The sequence below is a fragment of the Geospiza fortis genome, unplaced genomic scaffold (assembly GCF_000277835.1).
Source record: "Geospiza fortis unplaced genomic scaffold, GeoFor_1.0 scaffold1111, whole genome shotgun sequence".
In the NCBI taxonomy this organism is placed as follows: Eukaryota; Metazoa; Chordata; class Aves; order Passeriformes; family Thraupidae; genus Geospiza; species Geospiza fortis.
Genome location: NW_005054579.1, coordinates 418,156 through 444,935, shown reverse-complemented (window position 1 = coordinate 444,935; position 26,780 = coordinate 418,156). Strand labels below are relative to the sequence as shown.

General features: G+C 36.0%; 1 protein-coding gene across 1 annotated transcript in view; it reads right to left on the bottom strand.

Annotated features, from left to right (window-relative positions):
* Positions 1-26,780, bottom strand: part of HSD17B4 (hydroxysteroid 17-beta dehydrogenase 4) — a 60,251-nt gene that overhangs the window by 10,409 nt on the left and 23,062 nt on the right. The window contains exons 14-21 of the mRNA XM_031064299.1: positions 26,034-26,105; positions 24,442-24,545; positions 21,743-21,808; positions 11,458-11,527; positions 7,586-7,692; positions 7,182-7,268; positions 4,765-4,854; positions 2,144-2,282 (exon numbers count right to left, since the gene is read on the bottom strand). Coding sequence (XP_030920159.1) covers positions 2,144-2,282; positions 4,765-4,854; positions 7,182-7,268; positions 7,586-7,692; positions 11,458-11,527; positions 21,743-21,808; positions 24,442-24,545; positions 26,034-26,105 — 735 coding nt within the window. The remainder of the gene's footprint in view (positions 1-2,143; positions 2,283-4,764; positions 4,855-7,181; positions 7,269-7,585; positions 7,693-11,457; positions 11,528-21,742; positions 21,809-24,441; positions 24,546-26,033; positions 26,106-26,780) is intronic.

Below are 26,780 nucleotides of genomic sequence, written 5' to 3'. Positions count from 1 at the left end.
GAAGCAGAGGGAACAAGACAAACAAAAGCTATGTCTATTTAATCCCTTTTAGCTAGACATATGAACAGGAAGAAAGCAGTACCTTCTTCCTACTGCTTCAGTAGGAGAAGCAGGAGAGGACAAAAGGTTGACTATTGATTTATTCGAAGCAGGAGCACTCTCTTGATCTGAATACAATAGCAAAAACATTCACCTCTTTCCCCTCTAATAAAATGTGATCTCATGAGGCAAGTAAGGGCACTGCTCAGGCCTAAATATCTAAGTGTGCTTGTTCTGCATTCAGCAATTTGCAGTTTCAGAACTTCTCACTGAGTGAGGAATTTTATTTATCTCGAAATACCCCTCAGCAGATTTCTCCTCCATTGACTTGTCCCTCTATTCTCTGGACATACATAATATTGAACTTAGGTGATCAATACAGCAATTCCAAAGTTAATGCAAATGATCAATCAACCTGAAATAGTTTTCTAGTTGTCATTATAAACATGACCATCACTTGTATCAAATTCAGCTACACATGAAACAATAGACAGGACTGATGTGGAGTACAGAGTGCTTCTCAACAAATATAAGTTTCTACTTCAAGTACTCAGGAGTTTAACCAATGCACTTCTAATTATTACCTAAAAACGTAAGCAAGAACACAAGTAAAACTTCATATGCCTTCTCTCAAAGTTCTAACCATGTCCATAATTTAAATTACTTCATGCAAAAATGGAAAACTGCAGACAATAGAAATGATTAAGAGCAGTAATGAATTTTAAGACACAATGTCTGAGTTGGATTATTCAGTATTTCCCTTGTCTCATTTTGATGTATAGGCAATCAGATTGCATAATCCCCACAGGTATATTCGTATTTATTAACTTCTATCCAAACGGAAATCACTCTTTACCCTCAAAAACTGCTTAAAAAGCAAGGCAAGTAGAACACAACTATCCTGATCAACCTCTGTATAGTATTTTTCCTGAAACTTAACAGCAGTCTTGCTACTCAGAATCTCTACTGGTCAACGTTAGGAAAGGATTAAGTAAAATTATAGGCTTCTAAATTGCTCAACAGTAGTTTAAAAAAAGTCAGTGTACAGAACAAAACATAATGACAGACCTGATCTGACCTACTGTGAGTCTCCCCTCTCAGCTTGTCAAAGAGCAGCCCCTTCACCTGCATCGTCCCCAAAACTCTTTTGATTACATCCAACCACTAAGACCAAACAAAAAGAAGTCTAAGTAACAGGCTTGACCCAGACTTTCATTTTCCCACAAAAAGGCCTGCAAGTTACAACCTCACTAAGCTTTTTCCCTTTGGAAAATCTTTACACTCCACCAATAAAGCAGTAGACATGTCAACAAAAAAAAAAAAAAAAAAAAACAAACAAAAAAGAAATTCCAAAGATAAAAAAATCTATCCAATTATAAAAGAAGATTTGGGGTTGTTTTCAAATATACATATCTTTATAAAGAGAACAAAGGAGAACTTAAGAAGAAAAGGTTTTTGAGGAAGTAGCTTTCCCCCATCAGACCACTTCGCATAATTCTATTATTCATTTAATCAGGAAAAACTTCTGCTGTGAGCCACTGCTATTACAGGCTTTAGCTTCTCATCATCAATCAGTCCCATGCTTAAATGATGGGAAATCATGATTATGCCTCCATTAAACCTTGATCTCAGAAAGTGTAAATGGAAACAAATTGGGCTACGTTTTTCACTGAAGTGACAAGAACAATGCAGTAGAAATAATTACTTATTTGTTTTAGATCAGTTAGCATGTACATCACCAGCAGACTAACTACTGTAACACTCCTACTACGCTAATTTAGCATGCTTTCCTAAGTGCAGTGGCAATTCAATCTGGAAATTGTAAACAGAAATGCACTGAAGTTCTAAAGGATGATGTAACCTATGTCTAAATCTAAATAGACGAGTTACAGAAAAATGTTCCTTGGAAGAGTAGTACCTGCAAAGTTTATCTGACCTCCTTGTCATCTGTGCACCAGAATGTATTCAGACCAGTAGGTCCCACTGCATATTCATCTACTACGCTATGCTTAGTTCCAAGCTATCAGTTTAATTGGAATGATTACAACTAATCCCACTTCATAACAAAAATGCATTGGGGTATCACATAAACACCACCACTTACTCCACTGCATTGCTGTTTTTCCATCTTTAGTGATGTCCCACTGGAATACGGCGTTTACTTTCTTTACCAATTCATTTCCCATCTCTTTTACACGGCGGCCAATTTCTTCAAACACAAGGTTACTCTGCAGCCCTCCAGCCTTTAAAAAAAAAGTATGAAGAATTTAAAATTGAAACTTTGCTAAAAGGTACTGAACATGTCACTTTCCAGCATGCAAAGCATCAACTATCTACATCAGAATTATTAACTACAACTGAGATTTTTTCTACCACAAAATAATCCCCTCTAGCCACCATCAGCACTAAAGAATACATTCAAGCAAAAAATGCTTCATTTCAAATTTTCATTTAAAATTTTTTCAAATTTTGTTTTTATAGTTTTTTTCATTTATCATTACAATTTGAGACAATGTTTTTTAATTAGTGCTCTAAGAGCTTCTAAATTGCCCTTTTCTTCCTTTGGACGATAACCACTGCCACTTTTTCTACAGCGAATGTTATGTTAGTTTTCAGAACAAAAAAAAAAAGTTTTTACTTTGACATGAAAGATGTTCAAAACATACTGCACTATGAATACAGTCAGAACTCCAGTGCAGACAAAATTTAACAGTGGGATCAGCTACATTTACATTTCCAACTTTTCCAAGCACATTATTTTGCAAGTCTTTTGCTGTCTTTCTTTTGACAAATATTTTTACTGGATAAAAGGCTTCACTTTAGGGAAGCTACTTCAGTGACATTTTTTGTCTAACTGGAACTGGAGCAAAGAAAGTCTCAGAGCTTTAGTTGTTTGCTGTACGTACCTGTAGAGCAGAACACAAGACTCCTCAGGCTGCTATTTTGTCACCTCTTTGGTTGAGCCTAACATTTTCCATTATATTAAAGAGTGGGTGTCTGACCCTGTCAGCACATTTCTGCCAAAGCACCTTAATTTCTCAGAGTAAGCTTAAAGAAGAACACCTGTTCTGCTAAGTTTTTTAAAAAAAGAAAACCTGAGCAGTTCAAAAAAGTTCTAAGGTTTGAACTTCATTCAACAATTCAGAATGTCTTAGAAGATTAAACACAAGCAGCAAAAAGAAATAGGTTCCTGGATAAATCATAGAATCATAGGATGGCCTGAATTGGAATGAATCCTAAAAATAATCTAGTTCTAACCCCCTGTTGGTGGGCAGGGACATTTTTCACTAGACCAAGGTGCTCCAAGCCCCATCCAGCCAGGCCTTCAACACTTCCAGGGATGAGGCAGCCACAGCCTGCTGGTTTCTGTAGGAAACCTGTTCCAGTGCCTAACCAACCTCACAGTAAAGAATTTCTTCTTAAGATCGAATCAAAACCTAGCCTCTTTTAGTTTGAATCCATTCCCCCTTATCCTGTCACTACAAGAAAAGTTCCTCTTTGTCTCCCTTTGGGTAATAAAAGGCCACAACTAGGTCACTCTGAAGGTTTCTCTTTTCCAGGCTGAACAAACCAAATTTTCTTAGCCTTTTCTCATGAGAAGGGTGCTCAAATCCCCTCATTTTCTTGATGTCCTTCCTCTGGACTCACTCCAACAGGTCAATGCCCTTCCTGTGCTGGGGTCCCCAGAGCTGGATTCAGTGTTCGATGTGGGGTCTCACCAGAGCAGAGCAGAGGGGCAGAATCCCCTTCCTCGAGCTGCTGGCTATGCTGCTTTGGATGCAGCCCAAGTATCACCCAATATTTCCCATTCTGTGATTAAAAGCTTTATATGAATGTCACAATCTCAGTATTTCATAAACTTCAAAGCTTTAAAATTTCATAGCTTGCATGCAGGAGTCAATGGGGAAATAATAACAGTTTACTAAGGCATTGCCTTAATAATAAACTACAAATATGCATTGCCTTAAGTGACTTTTAGACCACATTAGGGTCATCCTCACTATTGCATATACAATTCTGTGGTTTATGGCAAGTACAGTACCCAAGGCTTAAGGTATGCATGCATGCCAGGGATCTCTTTAGGTCTACACAGTATAAAGAGTATGTTGTGTGCCAGGCCTAACCACATGTACAAACAGCTCTCACAGTCTTATTTCAAAATGATTCAATGACGAGTATATTATATCATTTTCACTCATGCTAATGCCTTCTTGCCCCTCTCCCTGTGTCTCTGAAAAAACTGAGAAAGGTCACACACTTTTACATCCTACACAGAGTTTGATCTTTTGTATTATTTTGATCTACAAAATAATATGAAATTTTGATCTATAAAATAATATGAAAAGCATTGTTCTACAGTTACACATCCAAATTATGTTAAAAAATTTATATTTTGAGCTATGCAAGTGCTGAAAACATGGCTGTCACTGGCACATACCCCTCCTTGTTTTGTAACAATACAGCACATTTATCCCGAGAGATCCATGAGCATCAAGCACATCAAACATCAGCATCCAGTGTAAACAACTGGAATTTTCCTCTCGAACAGATCAATTAACATCTGTAGCCTAAACAACATACATGTTAACATCTCTGAACTCGTAACTCCTCTGAATACTGCAAATAAGATTGGTAAGAGACCTAAGTATTTTTCCTGTGTTTTTCACCAAAATAAAGCCTATCTATGCTTCTCTTCAAGTTAAGACTTCCATTGCTTCCACCTACCCTCAGAGGCTCTTGAGCAGAAGGCTTTTCCAAGGCTGGTACTACATCCACATAGCCCCCTGCAATGGCAACTTCTCCAGTCTCCTTGATCTGTAGTGGGGGAAAAAAACATTAAAGAGGTGATTTATTTGCAGAAAGTCATAAAAAAGGGCATCTAAGGAGTATTCCTGATATTTTAAAATCAGAGATGTAATGAGAAAATATAAAAGTCACAGAGTGAAAAAGAACACCTTATAAATGTGCTGTAGTCTTGAGGCAAATTGTTATAATATGTTTTCCAAACAGCTCTTCAAGCAAAAGAATTATTTTCCTCTGGAGAAATTTTACCAAAATATATTGCTGGTGTTCTGCTGACAAAACAGTTGAAAAACCTTATTTACCTCCAGTGTTACAAGTTACTGTCAATCTTTCTTCATAAATAGTTCTTAGAAAGACATTGCTCTAAAATGTTTTTCCTTGAGGTAGACATTCAGTTGTCAAGAGTCCATTTAGATAATTTCACTATCTCCACATGCCTTATACTTCAACTTGCACTAGAAACAGCTTTTTAAGGACTGCAAACAACAAAGATTACAAAAAGAATGATAGAAAATATCTAAATTTCCACCAGTTTAATTTTTTGAAATAGTTACTTCAAATAATAAAATGGGTTTCAATTTGGTATTTTCTCTTTGAAGGATGTGACAAACCCTACTGACTTATGGCAGCTAACAGAAGACAGCAAATTGATTCACTGATAATGCATATAGAGAAGTGTATGACAAATAGCCAAACTGGAGAAACATCAAGTACCACAGCCTAATTTATTGGACTACATTAACTGCTACCCAAATCATGCCTAACAGCTTGTCACCTGCTGCCACTGCACTTCAGACAATGCTGAAAATGGATTCAAACCACCCTCTCAAAGCTTTAAGTCCATCTGTAGCTTGATTTAACCAGAGTTCATACAAATCCAACATGCAGTAAGAAACAAAATTCTGCACACCTCATAACTGTTTAAGATGGTTTACTATAATCCTGTTAAACCTTGTAATTTCTATCCAAAATCAGTTACTTCAAAGTTGTGGAAGAAAAATCCTTAGCAAAATTCACCAAAACTCTACATATTAGCAATTACTAAAGCAAGCATAATTACAAATTTTGCCTTTAAACACAACAGAACAACTCACCCTGCATACAAATTTGGAAGGGCTTGGAAGCATATTATGAACTCTATTAACTAACAAGGTATATGGAAACCATCAAAACTAGACATATGAATTCTAGATTGAGTGATCAAACCTTTTAAATATAGTTACAGTAATTTTCAAAGCTCACTTGAGGCACCAAACTACCTCATTTGCTACTAGTAATTACAAATGGAGATTTTGCACACAGTAGTCTCTACATTGTTACCATCCTGAAATTCTGTAGCTGCTGCCACCCATCAGGTCTGCAAATAAAATTTACCTCCTTCAGTCGATGTATAATCCCAGAAAACTGTATGAATACAGCATTCCTCTGTTCCTATGATGATTCTCCTTGTTTGATTTTGCCTGCCCAATCCTCCTTGCAGCTGCAACTATACCTGCTGCCCTACTCACTAATCAAGAGCTGGCTACATTTTTATGGAGATGAGGCTGCAAAGCTTCGGCCAGCAAAGCAATGTAACTCTCATTGAATAAGCCAAAGCAAATATTGACAAATACCAGTATCAAATCATAGGTAAAGAAAGTGAAAATGTCATATGATGCACATAAGTGATGACATTCACTTTTACTTTTTGCCCTTTATCTGGAGTTTTATTTACCTTTAGTTCCCACCAAGTACCCTATGACATGGAGACAACACTACTAGCAGAAAATAGAACAATGCAAACCCAGATCTCAAAAAAGTGTAAACTCTGTTTTATTGTAGTTACTATGTTCAACTGCTATGAAATTTCCATTTTTAGGAAGTTCCTCTGTGTAGCTGCGGCTTAAGTTTAACCCAATCTAAGATAAATCTGCAGCACACTTGCATAAACTGTTAAGGGCTGGTTAAGATAAATAAATGTTAAAAAAAAAAAAAGATGAATACATAAAGTTAGGAGTAACTCCAGAAAACAAGTACACACTATGATGACCTGAGGATGACTGCTTTTTTATTCTTTTCATTTTCCCCAGTGGAAAAACACAAAAAATGCACAACAATGAAAAGAGTCCTCCTTTAATACGAGGGTATTAAGTCCTACGATTATAATGGTACTTCTATTAGAATCCTAGTGACACCATAAAGTAAGTAAGACTATTTAATTATATTTACTTCATTTCTTGTCAAAGCCTTTGCCAACAGTGTGCTGCTTAATGAGTCATCTTTTCTTGCTCCCCTCATATCCCCAGTCTTTTAACCAATACATCTTCCTCTGAAGCCCACAGTGAAGAGATTGCTCTGACCTTGGTCTGAAAATGGATTCTATTTCCTTCCTTCCACATTTCTGTTTGCAAAGTTTCCCCTGGACAGACTGGCTTCGCAAAGCCAAACTAAAAGCAAAAAAAAAAAAAAAAAAAAAAAAGTGGGGTTGCAAAAATATTTGTCTGCTATATATAAATGCAAAGCTTAAACATATTGGCTCTACTGAAATGAAAAAAAAAGAGGAAAATTAAGTTAACTATCAATGTAGAAAGCCTATATATTTAAGCAAACATACAAGACAGAGGCATTAAAATGCATGCAGCTCTAAGTAAAAGCAATTCTGGCAATTAACATATCCTGAAAGACTCCCGCCACACTTAAGATTTCTTTTGGCACTAAAACAGAAAAATCCAGGAAATTTACCGCAAAGAATGAACACACAGACCTTGATTGCCTTGAATCTGTTCACATCATTATTCGCAAACTGCTTCAAAACGTTCCTAGCAGCAAACCCAAAGGTGCATAGTCCATGAAGTATAGGCTTCTTAAATCCTATTTAAAGAAGTAACATTTTAGCATTTTTGATATTAGGACCTTGAATGCAGTTTCTATTAATAGCTATACCTTATTCATAGTATTTTCCTCCATTAGTGTTCTTAATCCTTTTTCTTTTTAACCTAATTTATCTCAACAAAAAAGTGTCTGTTACTATTTATTATTTTCTCTACTTTTGGACAAAGGAAAGTGCTTGGTGACAAGCTGCACTCTTAGCACCGCCTGTGCTCTGTGAGACTCAAAAGTAGAATTATTCCCTGTCTGTAGAGGTGACAAAATGAAAAATAAGGAGATTATGTGTTTTAGTATGCATGCATAGGCACATCAGACATGCAGTTAAATATAAGTATGTACATTAAGGGTAAGAGGTGTTGTAATCATTAAAAAGTGGCAACACTAAGATTATTTGATACTTCCTGTTTTGAATTCCTTTTCATGGTTGGCCAAAGTCTTCTAACACAATGCCTGGTTTAGGATTAATTTACCTTTATTCTCAACCTTGGCAGAGGATAAACTTTATATTAGTGTTGCATCTTTTTTCACTGCTGTCAAAATCTGACAAAATAAACCTTTGACAACTGACCTCAGATTTGCTCAAGTGCAACTGTTAAGTTATAAAGATGCTGCTTGTATATTCTGATTCCTTCAACAGGTTGTTCTGACCTGACAAGGCAGGTAAACAGTAACTGATCACACTTGCAACAGGCCATGGAATCCAGACAGAGCTGTCCAGCTTTGGCACTGAAACCAATTGCTTTGCCCAGAACTTATAGCTACTGCTGTTGGCCAGAGTCTGTTTTTCTTGAGCTCTTAACAACTTCTCATTGCATGTACACAGCACAAAATGTTCTCTCAAGGGACAACAGCTGGAAGAAAAACCAAAACCAAACCAAAACAAACAAAAAAAGAGGAGGCAGGAGAAAGTCTAGCCAGCAGAGAACTGGAAGATGTAAAAGAAAAGAAAAGAAACCACAATCAAGACAGAAATAAAAAAGCGACAAGGACGCCATCCTAGCTTTGGCTGGGCTATAATGAATTTTCTTCTCTAATAGCTTTTACTGTGCTGTGCTCTGAATTTAGTGTGACAGTAATGCTGAAAATACACTGATGTTTCAGCTGTTGCTAAATAGTGTTTAACGTATGCCGAACACTCTTCTGTGACCTATGATCCGCCGCCAAAGAGGTGGCAGAACCTCATGCTCAGGACAAAAACTGGGGGAAGCTGGCGAGGAGCTACTGATCAGGGCTCAGGGATGGGTTGGGCATCAGTCAGCAGGTGATAAGCAAATGTGCTGTGCACTTGTTTCTCTTGGGTTTTACTCTTCACTTCTTCTCTGTCCTTTTTGTTATTATTTGTAGTAGTAGCAGCAGCATTAGTATTATTTTATAATAATATTTTACTTTGCTTCAGTTACTAAAGTGTTCTTATATGAACCCACAAGTTTTACCTATTTTTCTCTGCAACTCTACTCTCCACCCCACCAGGAGTGGGGGTGGGAGAGGAAAGGGAAGTGAAGGGAAAAACAGGGAGTGGAGAGGTAAGGAATGAGCAAGTAGCTGTGTGGTAACTAGTTGCAAGCTGAAGCCGTGGAAGATTCAATGCTGGGAAAGATGGGAATTATGAGACCAAAGGAAAGACACGGCTAGTAGAATTATGGGTGAGAAAGAGAAATTTTGTCACATTAGGAGACATGATAGAATGACAGGCTTAAAGGAATATGAGTCTGTTTTCTCACTGTAAGTATTCCAGCCTGATCATTTTGTCATTTCTTTCCCACAAAATATTTGCGTATGTACACTTTTAATAGCACTCTATTTTGTATACAATGGGCACTGAAAGCACAAAGTTACCATGCAGTCAGATTACTGCACTATTGTAACATCACCAGTTTTCAGTATCTCTCATTCAGAATGTTATAGTGACATCTAGCTCTTTAAAAACTCAGTTCAATTCACTATGCAAGAACCAGAAACCACCCACTCTATTCAGAACTCAAATATACCCAATCCTATTTCTCCCAGTGTTTTCTTTATAAAGCTAATACTCAAAGAAAAATTCCATGAGCTAAATTCTATTACTTTGTATCTAGACTGAAACAAAATCAAAATAAATATTGCTTACTAGTATCTGGAAACACAAGATACAGGAATAAAGGCACAAGAATATAAACGGGTGTTTTCATGTGCTTTATGTCTTCTGAAATAATACCCACAGGAAGTCTTAACAATAATCCAGGAATGACCTGAATGCATTATGCTAAATGCTTGCTTCCCATGCACACTGGTGAGAACCAGTAAAAGAGAGCATCCACAGAGATTGTTACATGACAAGAAGGTGTGTGAATAGATCTGAAGGAGAAAAAACATTTGCACACCTAGAAAAAAATGTGTGGACTATCTCTACAGTCATTTCTTCTTTGACAGTACTTGCATTTAGTATAGGTAGGGTATTTTGGAACTTTCATAGTTTCAAAATCCAGTGCGGTAGTTTTATGTTGAGACAAAAGGATATCTTATCTACAGTACTAATTTCATTTTCCCTATGTGCCAGTGCTCTTTGTGTGACCAGGTAGAAGATTTTTACTTCTCTTCTTTTGTTAGGTATTTAAAGTATCATCATCACTATTATTCCAAACACTGAGTTTTCAATTATAAACACGTATTTCTCAACTCCATCACCATTATTAACAAATCAACATCATAAGCAAACAGAATGCTTTAACAAACCAGGGAAATCTCTTCTTGGACTCTAGTATTTGACAATCATTACTGATGAACACAAATTTACATAGAATTATACAAAACTGAGTTAACAAACCAATTAGTATGCATTTATGAAAGATAATTTGCAAATGTATGTTAAGTGTGATCTAACAAGGAAGCATAGCTCTGCTCTATTTATCTTGATAAGAACACCATACAGTGATACTTGCATATCAAAAAGAAATTCATCAGGAAACTGCAGACTCATTATTATAGATTAGTAGTCTCACGTAATGTTTATGATGATACCACACATATTCAGGAAAATTTCTTATGTAAATCAAAATACTGCCTGCCCAGAGTAATCGAACTATACTACTTACATGGCCTGAAAATATGTCTAAAAAATAACTTTACTACACGATTTCAAGAAAACATCCCTTTTCATTAATTGCATCTCTTCAAAAATTAGTTAATGCAGTCTCTGATCTGGTGCTTTGACATGTAGAATTATGTAAATTAACAGGCTAATGCACTAGCAAGAGGTGTAGTTAAGCAATCTTACAGGAAAGAAGTGCTAACAAGCTCCCTCTCTCCTGCCCTCCTGCATTTACTGGGATAGAGAAGACTACACTGAAAAAGTTCCACTGAGAACCACATAATCCCAAAATTATTCAAATGGAAAGAAATACAAATTAGAGAATTTATGGGATTCCTTTGGAAACTTTGAGAGTCAATTATTTCTGCTTATGAAACAGACATTGTAAAAACAGGACAGTGGCAATAAACAAGATGTAAAGGAAAGTAAGTTAGAAACTATGTTTCCATTATAAGTAAAATCCAAGCACCATTCCCCATTTCTAGCTACAAAAAGCAATGCTTCAAACTGAAGTGTGATGCAGAACTTTGAAGTTGCTTAATTGGTGACTCTAGGAACAGCTATAAAAAAGCACTACTTTTCCAGGTTGTGAAAAATGTACATCACGAAAAATAGATTAAAAATACGTTTACATTATCCTTCATCCAAATATTTACACAATGGTATCCTCATCAGCTCACCTCCAAGAGCAGCAAAACTTGGATCCACATGTAAAGGATTCCAATCCCCATTCAGCCGATACAAGGCAGCCTGCAGAAACAGAGGAGTCAGAACAGCAGAAGACACCCAGAAATTCATGACAGATTAAGAAACATATCACAAACTATTTTACTAGTCCTTACATAATATACTCTATAACAAGGCATTTAAAATGGAAACTAATTATTACTGTTTGCTTTGACAAATTTATCCACACTGTAAAACAGAAGTATATATATGAATATTTTTAATAACATACAAACACACTATCATGCTTTTCCAACAACAGATTCATCTCATGGGGATCAGAAATATCCTTTCTTTCTTTCCTTTTAAATTATATTATACTTCTCTCATAGCAGATTCACGGGTAGCTGATCCCAGTAGCAAAAACAAACAATACCCCAAAGTAACACTCCAAGCTTTCTAGAAGACTTTTGCTTCATGTTAAATATTCTCTTTTGTTACTAAAAAAGTAGAGAAACACAGATGTAGTGTGTTTTATATACTGTGAATAAGTCTGAGAAACTATGAAAAATATGGCTGCAGTACTTCAGGTTTCTCTCCCTGTGTAGCTTTAGCATTTTTATTATCAAATCTTGTATTTGCTGTACATGCAGAGCAGCCAGCAGTCCATATTATGAGAGACATCAAAAGCCAACCAGTGCATATTTCTGAAATAAAACCTTTTTCTCTGGTCACCAGATTACAGTGAAATCCAGTAACTAAATGACAGTGGAGTACTCCCTAGTAAAAATTTCCCAGAAGTACAGTGAAAATCAGTACATTACATTAACTAATGAAGATTCCAAGAATTTAGCACCTTAATTATGATGACATATACAAATTGGACAGAGATTTAATTGAATAAAAGCTTTTAAACTGAAAATAAATTGTATTTTAGTCAAGCACATTACTGGCCTTTAGAACAAATTGTCAGTAAAAATTTTTTCTTAGCATTTTGAACTAGGACAATAAAAAATGGTATGTATTTATTTGAATGAGGGCAAACTGTACTAAATTCTGTTTGGAAGAAAGAAGACAGCAGATTTCTCAAAGAGAAGGATGAAAAAAAATGATTCCCAAAAGGAAGAATTTTCCAATATATGCCCAACACTGTTCTATCAAGTCTGAAGCAGATAGTGTAACTAGAAAGGTTCTGAACTCTTGTATCATTTTAAACCATAATGCATGCATTTTCTTTTTTAATCTGTTAATATTTGGGTAATTTCTCCACCTATCTACAGCTTTAACACTAAGCTCTACCTCTCTCTTATTTCTCACAGCAATTTTCATTGATACAGCAAGTGTTTTGAGCCTGAGTTAAGTTGGAATGTAAAGACCTTGTCTCTGCTTTCTTGAGAGGTGGAACCAGACACTAAAAACAGCAAGAAGAAAATCATAAACTGCACCATAGCATTAGTATGCAAACCTTAGAAAGGCAAACAGTAAGTTAATACCTCTCCGTGGCTGTTTACATATTTGTTTACTGGTTTTAAAACACTTTTGCTTTCAGAAAAAAAAGACAACAGCAGATCTGGAATTTCTAACTGTAGTTTTATCTTTGCCAAAATGTGTATTTATTGTAACTGGGTTTTTTTAAATTATCTTCTAATTAATTGTATAATTTCTTGGGAAAATAATGAAAACTGGAAATTTAATACTAGTGTAAGACTGAAGTTCAGCTGGGTCTGTGTTCAGGATCCTGAAAAAGACCAAAGAGAGGGCAAATAATTTCCTGAATATGTAAAAGTTATAACACTATGAAAGACATTTTTAGTGAGAGATAGACCCATACTTTCTTTTCACACAAGTAAATTTAAATCTGAAAATCTAAAGAGAATTCTTCAACAGAATTCTATGAAATAGGCTATCTCCCTTCATTACTCAAGTTTTCTTTCAAAAGATTCTGAAATCTAACAGCAAATTGCTACTCAAGAAAAAATTTGCCAGATACTAACTTATTAAATAATTGAGTGACTTCATAGCTAAATTAAAATTCTAGGGTCTTATTGTCATTCTTCAATTAATCTGGATTTTTACAAAAGCTGTCAGGAGGCTGTTTTCACAGAAGAGCTGTTGCAATAAATTTTAATTCTAGCTAAATATCATTTAGTTGCAGTACTGGAAAATTCAATTTATGGATCGTAAGAAAAAATACAAATTTCTGTGTTAAGCCCAAATCTCAAATCTAGCTATGCAGCTGTTGCTTACTAAAACTGTAATAAGAACTAACTATTTATTTAGGGTGATAATAAGCACTACTTGGGAGACAATACTTGTACCAAATGGTTTTCAAATTTACTGTAGTAAAAAATACTTGCACTTTGCTAACAAAATAAATGTAGCAGTTAGAAAACAACTGGGTTCAGAGAATTAAATGTGGTCAATGTATTTAACTAAAATTCTGACGTATTAATCTGGCAAATGATACTTGTCTTTTTGTATTTTCAATAATAACAGTGACACTGGTCACAGCTGGAAAAAACACAGGCAGAACTGAATATAACAGTTACAGTAGGTTTTTTTCAGATTCAGTGCAGCCAAATTAGGTCTGCCAACATATTGTATTTACCAGAATCTTTAGTAAATCTTCATTATAAAAACTACAGTCAACATTAAAACAGAACTGCTTTAATGCCTTGTTGGCTCTACTTTCTATATTCCTCCAGTAAGGACATTTCTTAAGTGACAGCATTCTGGAGGACAGGGGGGAAAAAGAAAACAAAAACCCAAGCAACCAACCAAAGATGCATCCTTGAAAGATTACAAGAATCAATTGATATAAAGCATTAGATTGAAGTCAGTCATAATATGGTTAAATTGTTCTCCAGTTAATAACACAAACTGTCAAGTCTCATTTCCTAACAATTTAGGAATTCTGACAGATCACAAAAGAAAAGGCGATATCAAGCCTGTCAGTGCCAATTTTTCAGTCTTCCTGCAGACCGTAATAAAGGTCAGTGATAAAGCTGATGAAAAAGGAAGCCAACTATCCACGTATTTTCCCTTCTAACTGGGCAGAAAAATACCTCTACCTAAAGGCTTACCTTACAAAGTAAAGGTGTGTATATATGAATATATGTATGTATGAACATGGACATGTACATATGTATGCTTTTACAGATTATTTAAGACAAACACCAGTCAAGCCATCTTGTGAAGAAAACATATACGATCTCATCTGCATGTGCCAATGGGCTCTCATTCACATTAAGAACAGTGAAAATTTCCAGTTAAAATGGCAGTGTTGTTGTTTCAAAAACTCAAATTTAGCACAGTACTTAAGTAATTCACTGTACATAAAACTTCCCCACCCTTCACTATTCATGCATTTTCTGTTTGTCCATATCAAATGTTTTTCAAATTTAGCATGAACTTATGTATTCCAACAGAGACTTCACAAAACATTAGCATGACAAATATTCAAGAAGACTTTCCCTTAACAATGCCTCTCAATTAAAAAAACATTTCTTCATTTTGGGGAACTTCAAATGGGTTAAAAATTTTTACAAGCCTTTACTAAGACAGGTATAGACATGGGGAGGAAACAAAGTCAGTAGGTAATGTAGACTTGTTGAAAGAAATTGACTGCCAGACTTGTACCTTCTATTACCTTAATACACAAAACTCTACCCTAATCCAAGCTCTCAAATGTTTGTCAAAATTGCCATGATTAAACAATTATATTCTGATCTTCCCAACAAGAATAAACACAAAGGACTGGGGGGTTATATAAAACTTGACATTAATAACAAACTTTCAAAGTAATTACTATTACAAACACTTACTAGACAATAAGTACCATTTCTGCACACAAGCTTCTGAACAAATGACAGAAAGGTTATCAAATCTTAGCATAGACTTCTCATCCCTTTGTTTCATTTCTATCATCCTTTCTCGTTTAGTACTTTTTCTTCTGTCATGCTGTCCATATTTGTGAACCTGCATAACATCATTTTCTCTATCATGCAGCAAATTATTTATGCTATAAATAGAAAAAAAAATCACCAAATCTCTCAGGAGGCTCTTTTGTGCTATTGCCTGAAATCCACTTAAATTCACACACCTTTAGGCAATGCTATACTAGAGTCTTTATAGAACAGCGTATAAATTAGAACTTGTTGTACAACCATATTTTGTTGGGAACTATGTCATACCTTTCCTGTTGCACAATAGCTTCCATTTGCTCCTGTTTGTTGCCCATGCTGTGCGCATTGGTGTAGACACACTTCAGTTGGGCTACTGATTCCACCACCGTTTTTAGTGGTGGAATACTTTTGTGGGTATGAAGACATAATTCCTACACTATGCTCTCAAGTGCTTCCATGTTTTCTAACACATTAATAACTCCTCTGTCTCTGCTGACACATGGATTCCATCTCCACTGAGACATCTTCCCTCAAATACTGCCATGCGGCCCTCATGCTTGTCTCTAGTAAGCCTGGTTTTATCCCCTCACTGCCTCAAATCTAGTTTAAAACTCATTTAATGAGCCCTGCTAAATCCTTTGCAAAGATCTTTTACGTCTTTGAGACAGGCGTACTCTATCTGTTGACAGCAGGCCTGCTGTTGTGCAAACTGACCCATGATCAATCAAGCCAAAATTACGCCACTGACACCAGGCTGAGAGCCAGCTATTGATCTGTTGGGTCTTCCTGTTTCTTCCTTCATCATTCCGTAAATTGTCTAAAAACACAAATATTTACATATGCTTAGGATTAAAACAGATATGAAGACTGAAGAATAAAAGATGGTTTTCTACAAGTAAGGATTCACATTTGACTACACAGAGGTTTGGAAGGGTCTTATCACACCATCCGCAGGCATAAAGAGGCATAAATATCCTCCTAATAATGGATCTACCGGCAACAGGCAGAAAACATTTCACAGTAGATGTTAGCTTAATAATTCATTATGCATTCATTAAATGCTTCCCATGCTCCTCTTTCATTCCAAAATTCTTCCTAGTCCATTTTTATTGTAAAGTCCACTCTCTGACCACAAATTAGATTTCTGCATAATTGTCTTCACAACTGCTTCCAGTTACATTAGGAACTGTAATTTTAACTGAATTTGACACAGTAAAAAACTAAACTCAGGTAGCTGCGGTGTGAGCAGGACTGCAGGACTGAGAATGACTCAGGAAGGGAAGGTGACTCCTGCAGTCATAATCACAGGACGCTGATAACACTACTTCAAACAAGACAGGGGCTAATTATTTTCTCCGTTTTCAGAGAAAACAAAAAGAAACTGTATGTTTGAAAAAAACCCCAAAGCACTAAAAACCAGCAATTTCTTCATATACTGTCAATCAATGCTAGATTTATACCTGGAACAGAAGGCTTTACATAGTTTTTTTAGATTAGTCTAGGTATGATTAACTGAATCTCTCTCAAAATCTCTGAATGAGTAAAGAATCATATTCACTTATACAGTGTATGTCTCTTATATGTCTCTTTTTTATGCTGCTAACTGTATCACATTCAGAAAAATCACCATCTCATGCGGTATGCCACTCCTTTAAACATTCTCTGTACAATTACAATGCCTCAAACATGTATAAACATTCTTGCTTTATAGATGAGAAAATACAAGGAGAAAAGGTTGAAACTGTCAAGCAGCAGAAACATATTCCAGCTCTCCAAGAGAAAATTCGAAGGCCTAGCTTTTTAAAGCACCTCACATTTTTGATGTACAGTTTACAAGCTCTGAACACAGCCTCTGTGGATTTCAATTTCAGCCTGCGATGCTTAGACATCCTCTGGCTAGTAGTTCTACTCCCAAATTCCATCTTCCAAATTCTATAGTCTAATCTTCTCCTACCAGTCACTGATTAAGGAGCAGCCATGCCTGAGTGCTTTGGGATATCTGGGTGACAGTGGCTCACAGACCAAAGTACAGAAAATCCATTGTCAAACTACTGCAGTTCCAACCAGTCTCTAACCACAAGATAATTTTCCTCTCATTACTCCTCAGAATACAACTTGTTGCAATAAATAACATAGGAAAACTGACTTCCTACACTGTCTCAATTGAGGCCTACAGATTTTTCCTCACATGCAGAAGGAGTTCCTGATGAAGAGGGAAACAAACACACCATTCATGCCAGCATCACTGAAAACACTGCACACAAAGCAGACTAAGACTACAAAACCCACAACCTTTACTTGGAATTTTTATCTTTTTAGATATTTGTAACACTTAAAACACTATCATAGTTTTCCAAGAAAAAGCAAGTTTAAAATGACAGGATATAAATAAGCTGCTTTAACCGACCAGTATTAGGCTCAGCTTCATCAGCTCTAAAGAAGAGTTTAAAAATTCTTGAAAGTAAGAATGGACAAACTGCTTGACCCTGCAAGCCTCAGAGCAGAAGTACCATGTGTTTGACATCTCCAAACTGCATGGAAAAGTAGCTGTAGCAGAAATTTACATGTGATAGCTCACATGATGCTGCATTGCAGAGTCTTAAAGGGTTCACGGCTGCATGTACACAGCTGGTTCAAAAGCATTACATGTTGAGACATCATATTTTTCAAAACCTGTTAAATGTTTTTAAACTTTTTTGTCATGTCTATTTCTCCCTACTGATACAAGCAACAAGCACGGAGTCAGAATTCAGAGTGGGAGAATGCTTTAGAGAAATATATGATACTGTTGCAAGCGAAGAGACTTTTTCTACTGGCGAATATTTTGTAAAATTACTAGATGTTCTCTTAGAATGAGCTGACATTAACAAAAACTTGGAAGTCCTGCAAACTCCACATACTTCAGCTTTAGTTTTGCCATATCACAAAGAAAACAGTTAGCTTTCAGAAAAAGGTGAAAGAAAACAGAGAACATTAAAACTGAAACTACATGGTCAAAAATTTCATCTTGTGTGATACTGTTACACAGTTTATTTGTTGTCACTACACTGTGTATAATTTCTGAATACTATTTCTGATACTTGAAGATAGAGAACTGAATATTATCTCTGATACTTGAAGACAGAGAACAGTTTTTTTGAAGAAAACTTGTAGAATATCAGAACACTGAGTTTTTCCATGAGCAAACAAACAAATCATGGAAAGTTCACAACAAATTCGAGACACCTTACTCATTTCCTTCCTCAAAAGTGACTTGTATTAGTTAGGGTATTATCCACTTTAAATAAGCACTGCAGCTTACCTTGTGTGTCATCAGAAAATGAGTTCCTAAGAAATCCATACATTTAGGAAGAGAGTGAAAGCTATATGTAGACAAGATTCTCCAGAGATACAGGTCATTTGCTGCCTGTTAGTTTTCATTTCATTAGCAACTATTCTGCAAAATCAGTTTGATTGATTAATTTAAGCACCCAGTTTGAAAACTATCAGGACAAAAGGTCTGTAACTACATTAAATATTCCCTATAGGGTTGAAATTGAATGATCCATTCCTTGCTAATGGCTAATAGTCAAACACCCTCTAGACACCCTGATCTTCTGTCAGAAGGTCTATTTAATTCAAAAGACTTATGGCAGTGTGTCTAGTAAAGTTCAGGTTACAGAGAGAGAACAAGCTAGAAAAATACCATCACACATGCACATCTCTACAGGGCAAGATGCAAAAATTGTTATCTAGTTCTTTGCAGAAAAATTCATGAATAGAAGAAATATTTTATGTCCTTCCTCAGGAAGATGCAATTTTAAGCTTTAAAGGCTTTTAGAAGACCCGATACTTATAAATTTTTCTTAGCCACTTTTACCTTTAAGCAGCTTATATCATGGTACTGCAACTCATAAGCACTGGATGGAATTTAAAGAACTTCTCCGAAATGGGGAGGGATAAACATATATTATATCTCTTGCTATTAGTCATTGATACGACCAACCAAAAGGATTACTTCATTCTGCCAACGGTCACACAGCACAAAGACTTGTCAAGAAACGGTAGGTGGCTGTACCCTCTCTTCTGCTGAACACACAGCAATGGGCAGAAACAGTTATTTAGGCCTCCATTCCCAGTGTCCTCCTCACTAAGCCGTGCTTCATCTGGTCTGCAACATTCTTCCTCTTGGAAAAAACCCACTGCAGTAGAGTTAGAACTGAATAAACTTTCAAGGTAACCACAGTTGTCATCTTCAGTAAAAGACAGGTGTGTAAATGTTTCTAAATTATGTATGGAAGTCTATTTATCAGGTGGTTTACTACACAATCATGATATGAAAAGGGAAAAAATGCTAGTTATGAAGAGCAGCTTAGCCATGAAATTATGGTAACACAAAACTTGAGTGTCACAACTATCACTGGCCCTAAGTACAGTTTAAGTTAAATCAAACGCCACCTGCAAACTGACTCTTCCAGTCTGTTTTATACTCTGTACCACTTTAGTGGTTGAATAGCAACAGTCATTTCTGCCAACACACTTTTCATTTAAACACTAAGACATTCAGAAATTTCCAAGCAGTTTGTGTGCCAGCGTCTGTTTTTTAAAGAAGATTTTGGGCAGTTATATGTCATTCCACAGACACATAAATGTAAAATCTTGGTAAATGTAAAACATTTTCTCAAGCTGTCCTTCCCATGAAAGTCTGTATCTATACATAAAGTTCCCAAGTGCTACATGTTCCCCTTTCCTGTACCCATCCTGTCATCATCACTGAAACACAAATGCTACTGAATAATTTGGTACAGAAGCCTTCTTGTGATTATCAAAGTCCACTGGCTGTGGCTCCTCTAACTAGAGAATAATTCTCTTTATAGAGAATTACCACCTGTCAGAGTAGATCTTTAAAAAAAGCAAGTGAAGTAGCTACTCCCTGCTATTTCTTTTATTTCCCAGAATCAATTTTGCAACAGCAAGTTTCCCAACTTCTGTGTTATAGTGTTTTATTACTATCTTTTATCCCATGAACTTCGAGTATTTTGTGCACAATAACAATTCTAGACATATGGGTTTAAGGCTCAGAAACTAAAACAACCATATGAAAAAGGCAATCATAAATACCATGTGAAAATTGATGAGCCTGGAATCAATTCCAATATAATCATGCAGCGGAGAATCTTTCCAACATTCAAAATAAATAATTCTAAATACTGAACCTTTAGGGATGCTATATCTCATCTAATAAAGGGTCAGCTGCTAGAAAGCACCTTCCACCACATTTAGCCACCTGCCAGGAGAAAAGTACTCCCTCACCATTCCCCGCTCCTTGTTCACCTTGCCAATTCTGAATGAAGCCTATTGAGAAGAATAGGACACCTGTACCTCCTAGACCAATGCTGTGAATTTTGGGATGCAGCCAGTACATCAGTGACATAAACAAAACTGCTGATCTTGGCACTCTTTCGTTCACCTTGCCAATTCTGAATGAAGCCTATTGAGAAGAATAGGACACCTGTACCTCCTAGACCAATGCTGTGAATTTTGGGATGCAGCCAGTACATCAGTGACATAAACAAAACTGCTGATCTTGGCGCTCTTTCCCAGTTGAAGTGGGGAGGGCTAACTTGGACTTCAAGCATAAAAATCAGCTGGATGAAACTTAATTATTCCACATATAATCAGAGAGAGGCTAAGCAGATATTGCAATTAGCACAGTTCAGCTAATATTCAACATTTTAATTCCATCTTCCAAAGCTACAGCCATCTGCCATGACTAAGTTGATTTTGGAAACAGCACTCCGTGTCCTAATGTTGGTAGCTCCAGATTTTCCTTTCTTGGTTGTCTGTCACCTGCAGGTTTACCATGAGAGGAGGCTATATTTCTTTGCACAGGTTTCTGCCTCGGGAAAGCAGGTGCCTGTGAACCAGTGGGGATGCGGACAAACAGAAACCTATCCGGACAGTGTCTGTCAGTGTTTCAGGTTTCCCTTGACTCTTCCTACTACGCAAATTTGCCTTTTTCAAAACTGTGAGCCACAAGCAATTCTTTTTTTGGTCACAATGTGTTTGTTTGCACCATGTGGTGTAAATTTCAGGAAGCCTGAACCTTCTTTTCGAAAGTACAACAGAGTACAAATATTAATCTCCTCCTTCTATACAAAATTTGTAATAAACAATTATAAAATTTCATCAGTCTTAAGAAAAGAGTGTTTTACACAGTACATTGACATAAGCTAGAAGAAATTTTAGCTTTACACATAGATACACACACATATATATACACACATAAACATAAATAAGCAAGTATAAATGCCTGAGGTATATGAGAAAACCTAAACTATTAGTTAACACCATTTAGCACTCCTTTCTCCAAACAAAACAAAGATTTCCACACTAAAAGAACACACAGCTTTACCTGATCAGCTGTTGTAACATCAGAAATTACAGCATCAGGGGGTCTCTGGGGTGGAACTGCTGTTAACTAAAGCACAAGAAACAGTATTATTAGTATTTCACAGCAAAAATCTTTTATCCATACCTAACACCAGAATATACCAGTTATGTATAAAAAGAAACAATTTTTACCAAACTGGTAAGTTTCCTCCTTACCTTTCTACATTTATAGACAAATTGAAAAAGATACTTCGTCCAGAAAACATCACTCATCAAGGTTAGCCTTACAGAAATAGTGATTCTGAGGTATCAGATCCTGCCTACAGTTACAGGATTCATCTGATGTGTTTGATAACATTTCTTCCAAATTATCCAAAAAAGCCAAGGAAGAATTATTCACACAGAAAAAAATAGCTGTCTCACAGAACAGTAAAATGCTTTGGAACACATAAACAAAAATGAAGCTTTTAAAATAATACTTTTAGAAGTACAATGAAGAACAAAATAATTTACTACCTCAGGTGTGGACTCTGCTTCATTACTTTTCACCTTTATGAGCTTCCAGTGCCTTTTTGTTTTACACTTTTTTCTTTCACTTTTTTATTTTGCAATTACATGCTGCATATTAAGCTCCACTTCACTGCAAAAAAGCTGTTCCTTGTGCAATCTACAGCTTCATAGTTCAGTTTCCAAGACATAAATCTTACCAACAGACTGACAGAGAACATCTTAGATCATAACAAACATAAAGTACACCATAACCAATACTAGCTGAAATAATTTCTTTTCCTCTAGTCCTTGTATTTTCAAAACAAACAAAAAAGTCCAGAAAGAAACTAGCATAAGCTCTAAAATGAAAGGAAGCAAACTGATTCTCACCTGTAGTAATTTCACTTATCTTAATTTGTGTAAGGTGTTCACCAAAGCAAAGAGAAATAAAAAGAAACCAAGTGCTTTGTAGTTTCATGTCTAATAAAAGCAAAGGCTCTTCCCTGTTTATTAACACAGAGCAAGTCCACACCTTGGGTGGAAGATTTGATAAGCACTCCTCTTGTCACTTCACAGAATCACAGTGGACCTAAACAATCAGCTTGATAACAAGAACATTTCCTGAACGTGCTCTCAAAACAAGCATGACTGCCAATCTATTTCAAGCTCATTTAAAGAAACTCAGCTTTACCTACTAAGTCATTAAAACCAGCCAACATGCGAATAATCAACGAAACCCCTCTACCCACAGGTCAAGAAACCCTCAACTCAAGAGGAGACACACACGACTCACACAACACACTGCTCACCACAGACCTCAACCTGGAAATCTGCTCCTCTTAATTTCCAATATAATTTTCAATTACAATAAAAGTGTTAAGTGACAAAAAGACACACTAAAACATATGTCTGCTCAGCTTGGGATTTCTTTTTTCACAGAGGGGCATGAAACCCTTTTTAATTGGGAAGGTCTGCAAGGAAAAAGCAGGAAAATTCACCATTGGAAAACTAGCCTCTTGCATGCTGATGCCTCTGTTGAAATTGCTGTATTTTTGTCTTAATTAGACTACATTTGGGGGATTTTTTTAATCACGGGAAGGAGCTGCCTGAAACAGTCTTCTTCAAATGTTAAAATGTAAAATAATGTATACAACATTCTCACACTTCACTAAATAGAGTGAAAAAACAGCATTTGCCTGAACGGAATGTTTAACTAAGAAGTGCCAAAGCACTACACTGGACTCACTGATGTCATCACAATAGGTTCGCCTTGAACCACTGGATTTTTTACATGCACTGCTTACAAAATGTGATTGCAGAACAATTAAGGGCTCCTTCAAAGACTTCAATACACTGTCTACAACAATTTCCTGTGATTTTTCTATACCACAGAGAGGCTCTTTAAAGCAGTAGGCATTTCAGTACCTGATTTGTGAAGTTTATATATTGTAAAACTTCTATATAATTGATACCGGTTTAAGTAAAAAAAAAGTAAGTTTACATGCAAAAATCCCAAAGAACATAACCTACACTATTTCAGACGCTTGAAACCTAGGTATTTCATTATTAATGTTCAAAACCACTGAGTTTAACATACTTTCTCATTCAACTGTTTATTACTGTAGTGCCTAACAACATGAAGTCACAGCTGACACTGCCTCAAACACAGCATTGAAGGGGATAACATCAGGCACCCAAATAGCTACCTCAAGCATTTTGACATACACATTCTGTGTTCATGTGACAATGTTTGCTAACTGCTAACTCTCTGAAAACAGCAAAGTTCAGCTCCAAACTATAATGCTACTTCTCTTTTCCTCTTTATGCTTTCCAAGCCTCTTCCATACCAACACAAAGATTTAGAAAGAGCTACACCTAGAGATCTTTTCTAGAAACTGCAAGCTCAACCCTAATACTGCTTCCCGTTAGGATATTCTACCATTTCAAATATTTCAGCGTAGGAGTATTTCGTCTCTGTAATGTTTATCAATTCATTTTTCTCTCTAACTCTCAAAACAAAACCACTGGTTTCCCAAGACCTGAACAATACCTTTTCACTCAGGCTCTGCAGTGAAAAGAAGTATTTAAATTCCATCTGAGTTTGCTCAGCCATACTGCTTAAATGCTGGTTTATACTTCCTAGTTCATATAGCTAGTATTTTTCTTGCAGTGCTGACAGAACTCTTTATGTGTTTGGTGGAGTTTTTTTAATAGGGATATGTGTGGATCTACCTTGGCCTTTTCTGATGTTCGTTTCCCACCAAATCCTCCAGCTCCAACAAAAAACAAAGAGAACTGATTATAACACACGAGGTCCTTTCCACAATAGGTGTTCACTGAAAGACAAAGAAGAGGAAGGTCATATATTGTCTTCAATGTCCTTTTTCATGCAACTAGCATGTGTTGTTACAAGAGACAAGTTCAGATGGAAACTTGACAAAGCTCATTTTAACAACTGACAGTGGTCACACTTTCACACTGCACTGTTGCAAGTCACTTTCCTAGTAGGGAAGACTAATGATATGTTTCAAATAAATTACATTTATCTATTTAAAAGCATTAAAATTAAAATTAAAAAATGAGCTATCAAAACTGTGACAATATTCGAAGTGCTAAAAAAATTTGACAACACAGAACTGAAATTATATTTATCTCAGCATCTCAGACTGTATTAATTTATTTAAAGAATTGTACCATAAAATATGATGTATTAAAAGCTACTGAGAATACCCAATGTGTTAAACAGATTATGAACTCATACAAAAAGTGGTACTAGCACCTTGTATGAGAAGAGTTCCAGAGTTCAAGGTCACCTATTTCTTCTTTTGAAGAAGTTAGACTTCTTACACTGAACTGAGATTCAGCTTCCTACTGCGGTTCATAGCTATTTCACTCCCTTACACCTCAGACTGGAATTCACAGAACTGTTTTGTTAATAATGTTAATTTCCAGTTCTAGAAGAAATTTAAAAACCATAGACTCTGGTCACAAAAAGAACTTTTGCATGTTGCAGGAATAAACAGGCTTCATATTAGCCCAGTATGAAAACAAAACACAGCTATGAGGAATGGTCAGTAAAAAACCTTTTACAATTTTATCTGACCACTGAAGGAATAAAAGGTCAACAGTGTTTAGAGAGCCACAGTCTATAAACCTACTCTTTCTAATTTCCCAAAGGACCTTGGCATAATCACACCTAAGGAGAGTAAGATTCTGGAAACTGCAAGTTATCAATTTCTGGAAACATTCTCATCCTCTAACTTGGATTTAAAAGGAACCAAATGGGTTTTGTTTAGAATAAAATAATGCAGACACATAAAAGGAATGCAGGATACGCTCCTAAAGATTGATGCTTTGCAGATGGGTCTACATAACATAATGACATGATTAACCTTTTCAAAATCACCCACAAAACACATACAAACATGCAGACATGTACCCCCTTCCTGTGGGGTAGCAGAATATAAACTGGCTACCTTCAGGCAGGAGGAAATACTATTATTGTTAAAAACTTTGATTTGTTTGCATACTGCATTATTCTACCTACACAGGAAGAAATTGTTCTTATTTCAGTATGCTAACTACCCAAGAACAATTACACTTTGATCTGTTTGCATGGTGCATTGTTCTACCTACACAGGGAGAAAGTGTTTCTAATTCAGTAGGTTAACTGACCAAGAACAATTACACTGCCACATCTCACTGAGATTTAATAAACTAAAAGTCTCCCCCGTGGAAGGGCTGGCAGTTATTGGTATAGCTAGTTAAAAATGAAGCCTAATAAATGTAACTGCACCCCCATCAAAAGCCATAAAACGTTTTACCATCTATTAGCAAGACTGCTCCGGATCCTTTGTCCAGAATATCTGCAACAGTTGCAACTGACCTTAATTCTCCTGTAAGAATAGAACATAGACACATTGTAAGGTTTTGCTTCAGGAACAAAGCCCATAGATCACCCTTTACACTTCCTTATTAACTATCTTACTTACTAACTTCCTTACCTACTACTATCATTATTGTTGCTGTCATTATTATTATTACTGTAATTCTTATTATCAACATCATCATAAGCATTGTAAAAGTCATATTAATTACAATCGTCCTGACTATAACAACAGCGTCTGGGAATCTTTGCAAATTTTGGTTTGAAGATCTGAGTGTTGTTTAGCTTGGGGTCTTTTTATAACTTCCGGGGTTTTTTTAAAATAAAATTTTGCTGTAGTTCATGTATTCAGAGCCAAACACATCACTCTTAAGACTCAAACATATTGCTATCTTCAAAGATAGATCAAATCATTTAAGAACTGTCCACAGACTTCAGAAGGGCTGAGGTATCCACAGTCCTACAGAAGAGAAGCTCAGCTCAGAGCCTGGGCATAGGAGTCTCTGAAATTTGTCATAGAGGTTACCACTTTAGAGACACACATGTGTTTATAAATCAACCTACAGAATGCAAAACCAAAAACCTTTATGAAGTCCTGGCAATTCATTACTAATCATCAGACTTCTTTGTATTAAATATAATTTTCAGATTTTTTTTTGTTTCAACAAAAAAAATCTGCCATTTA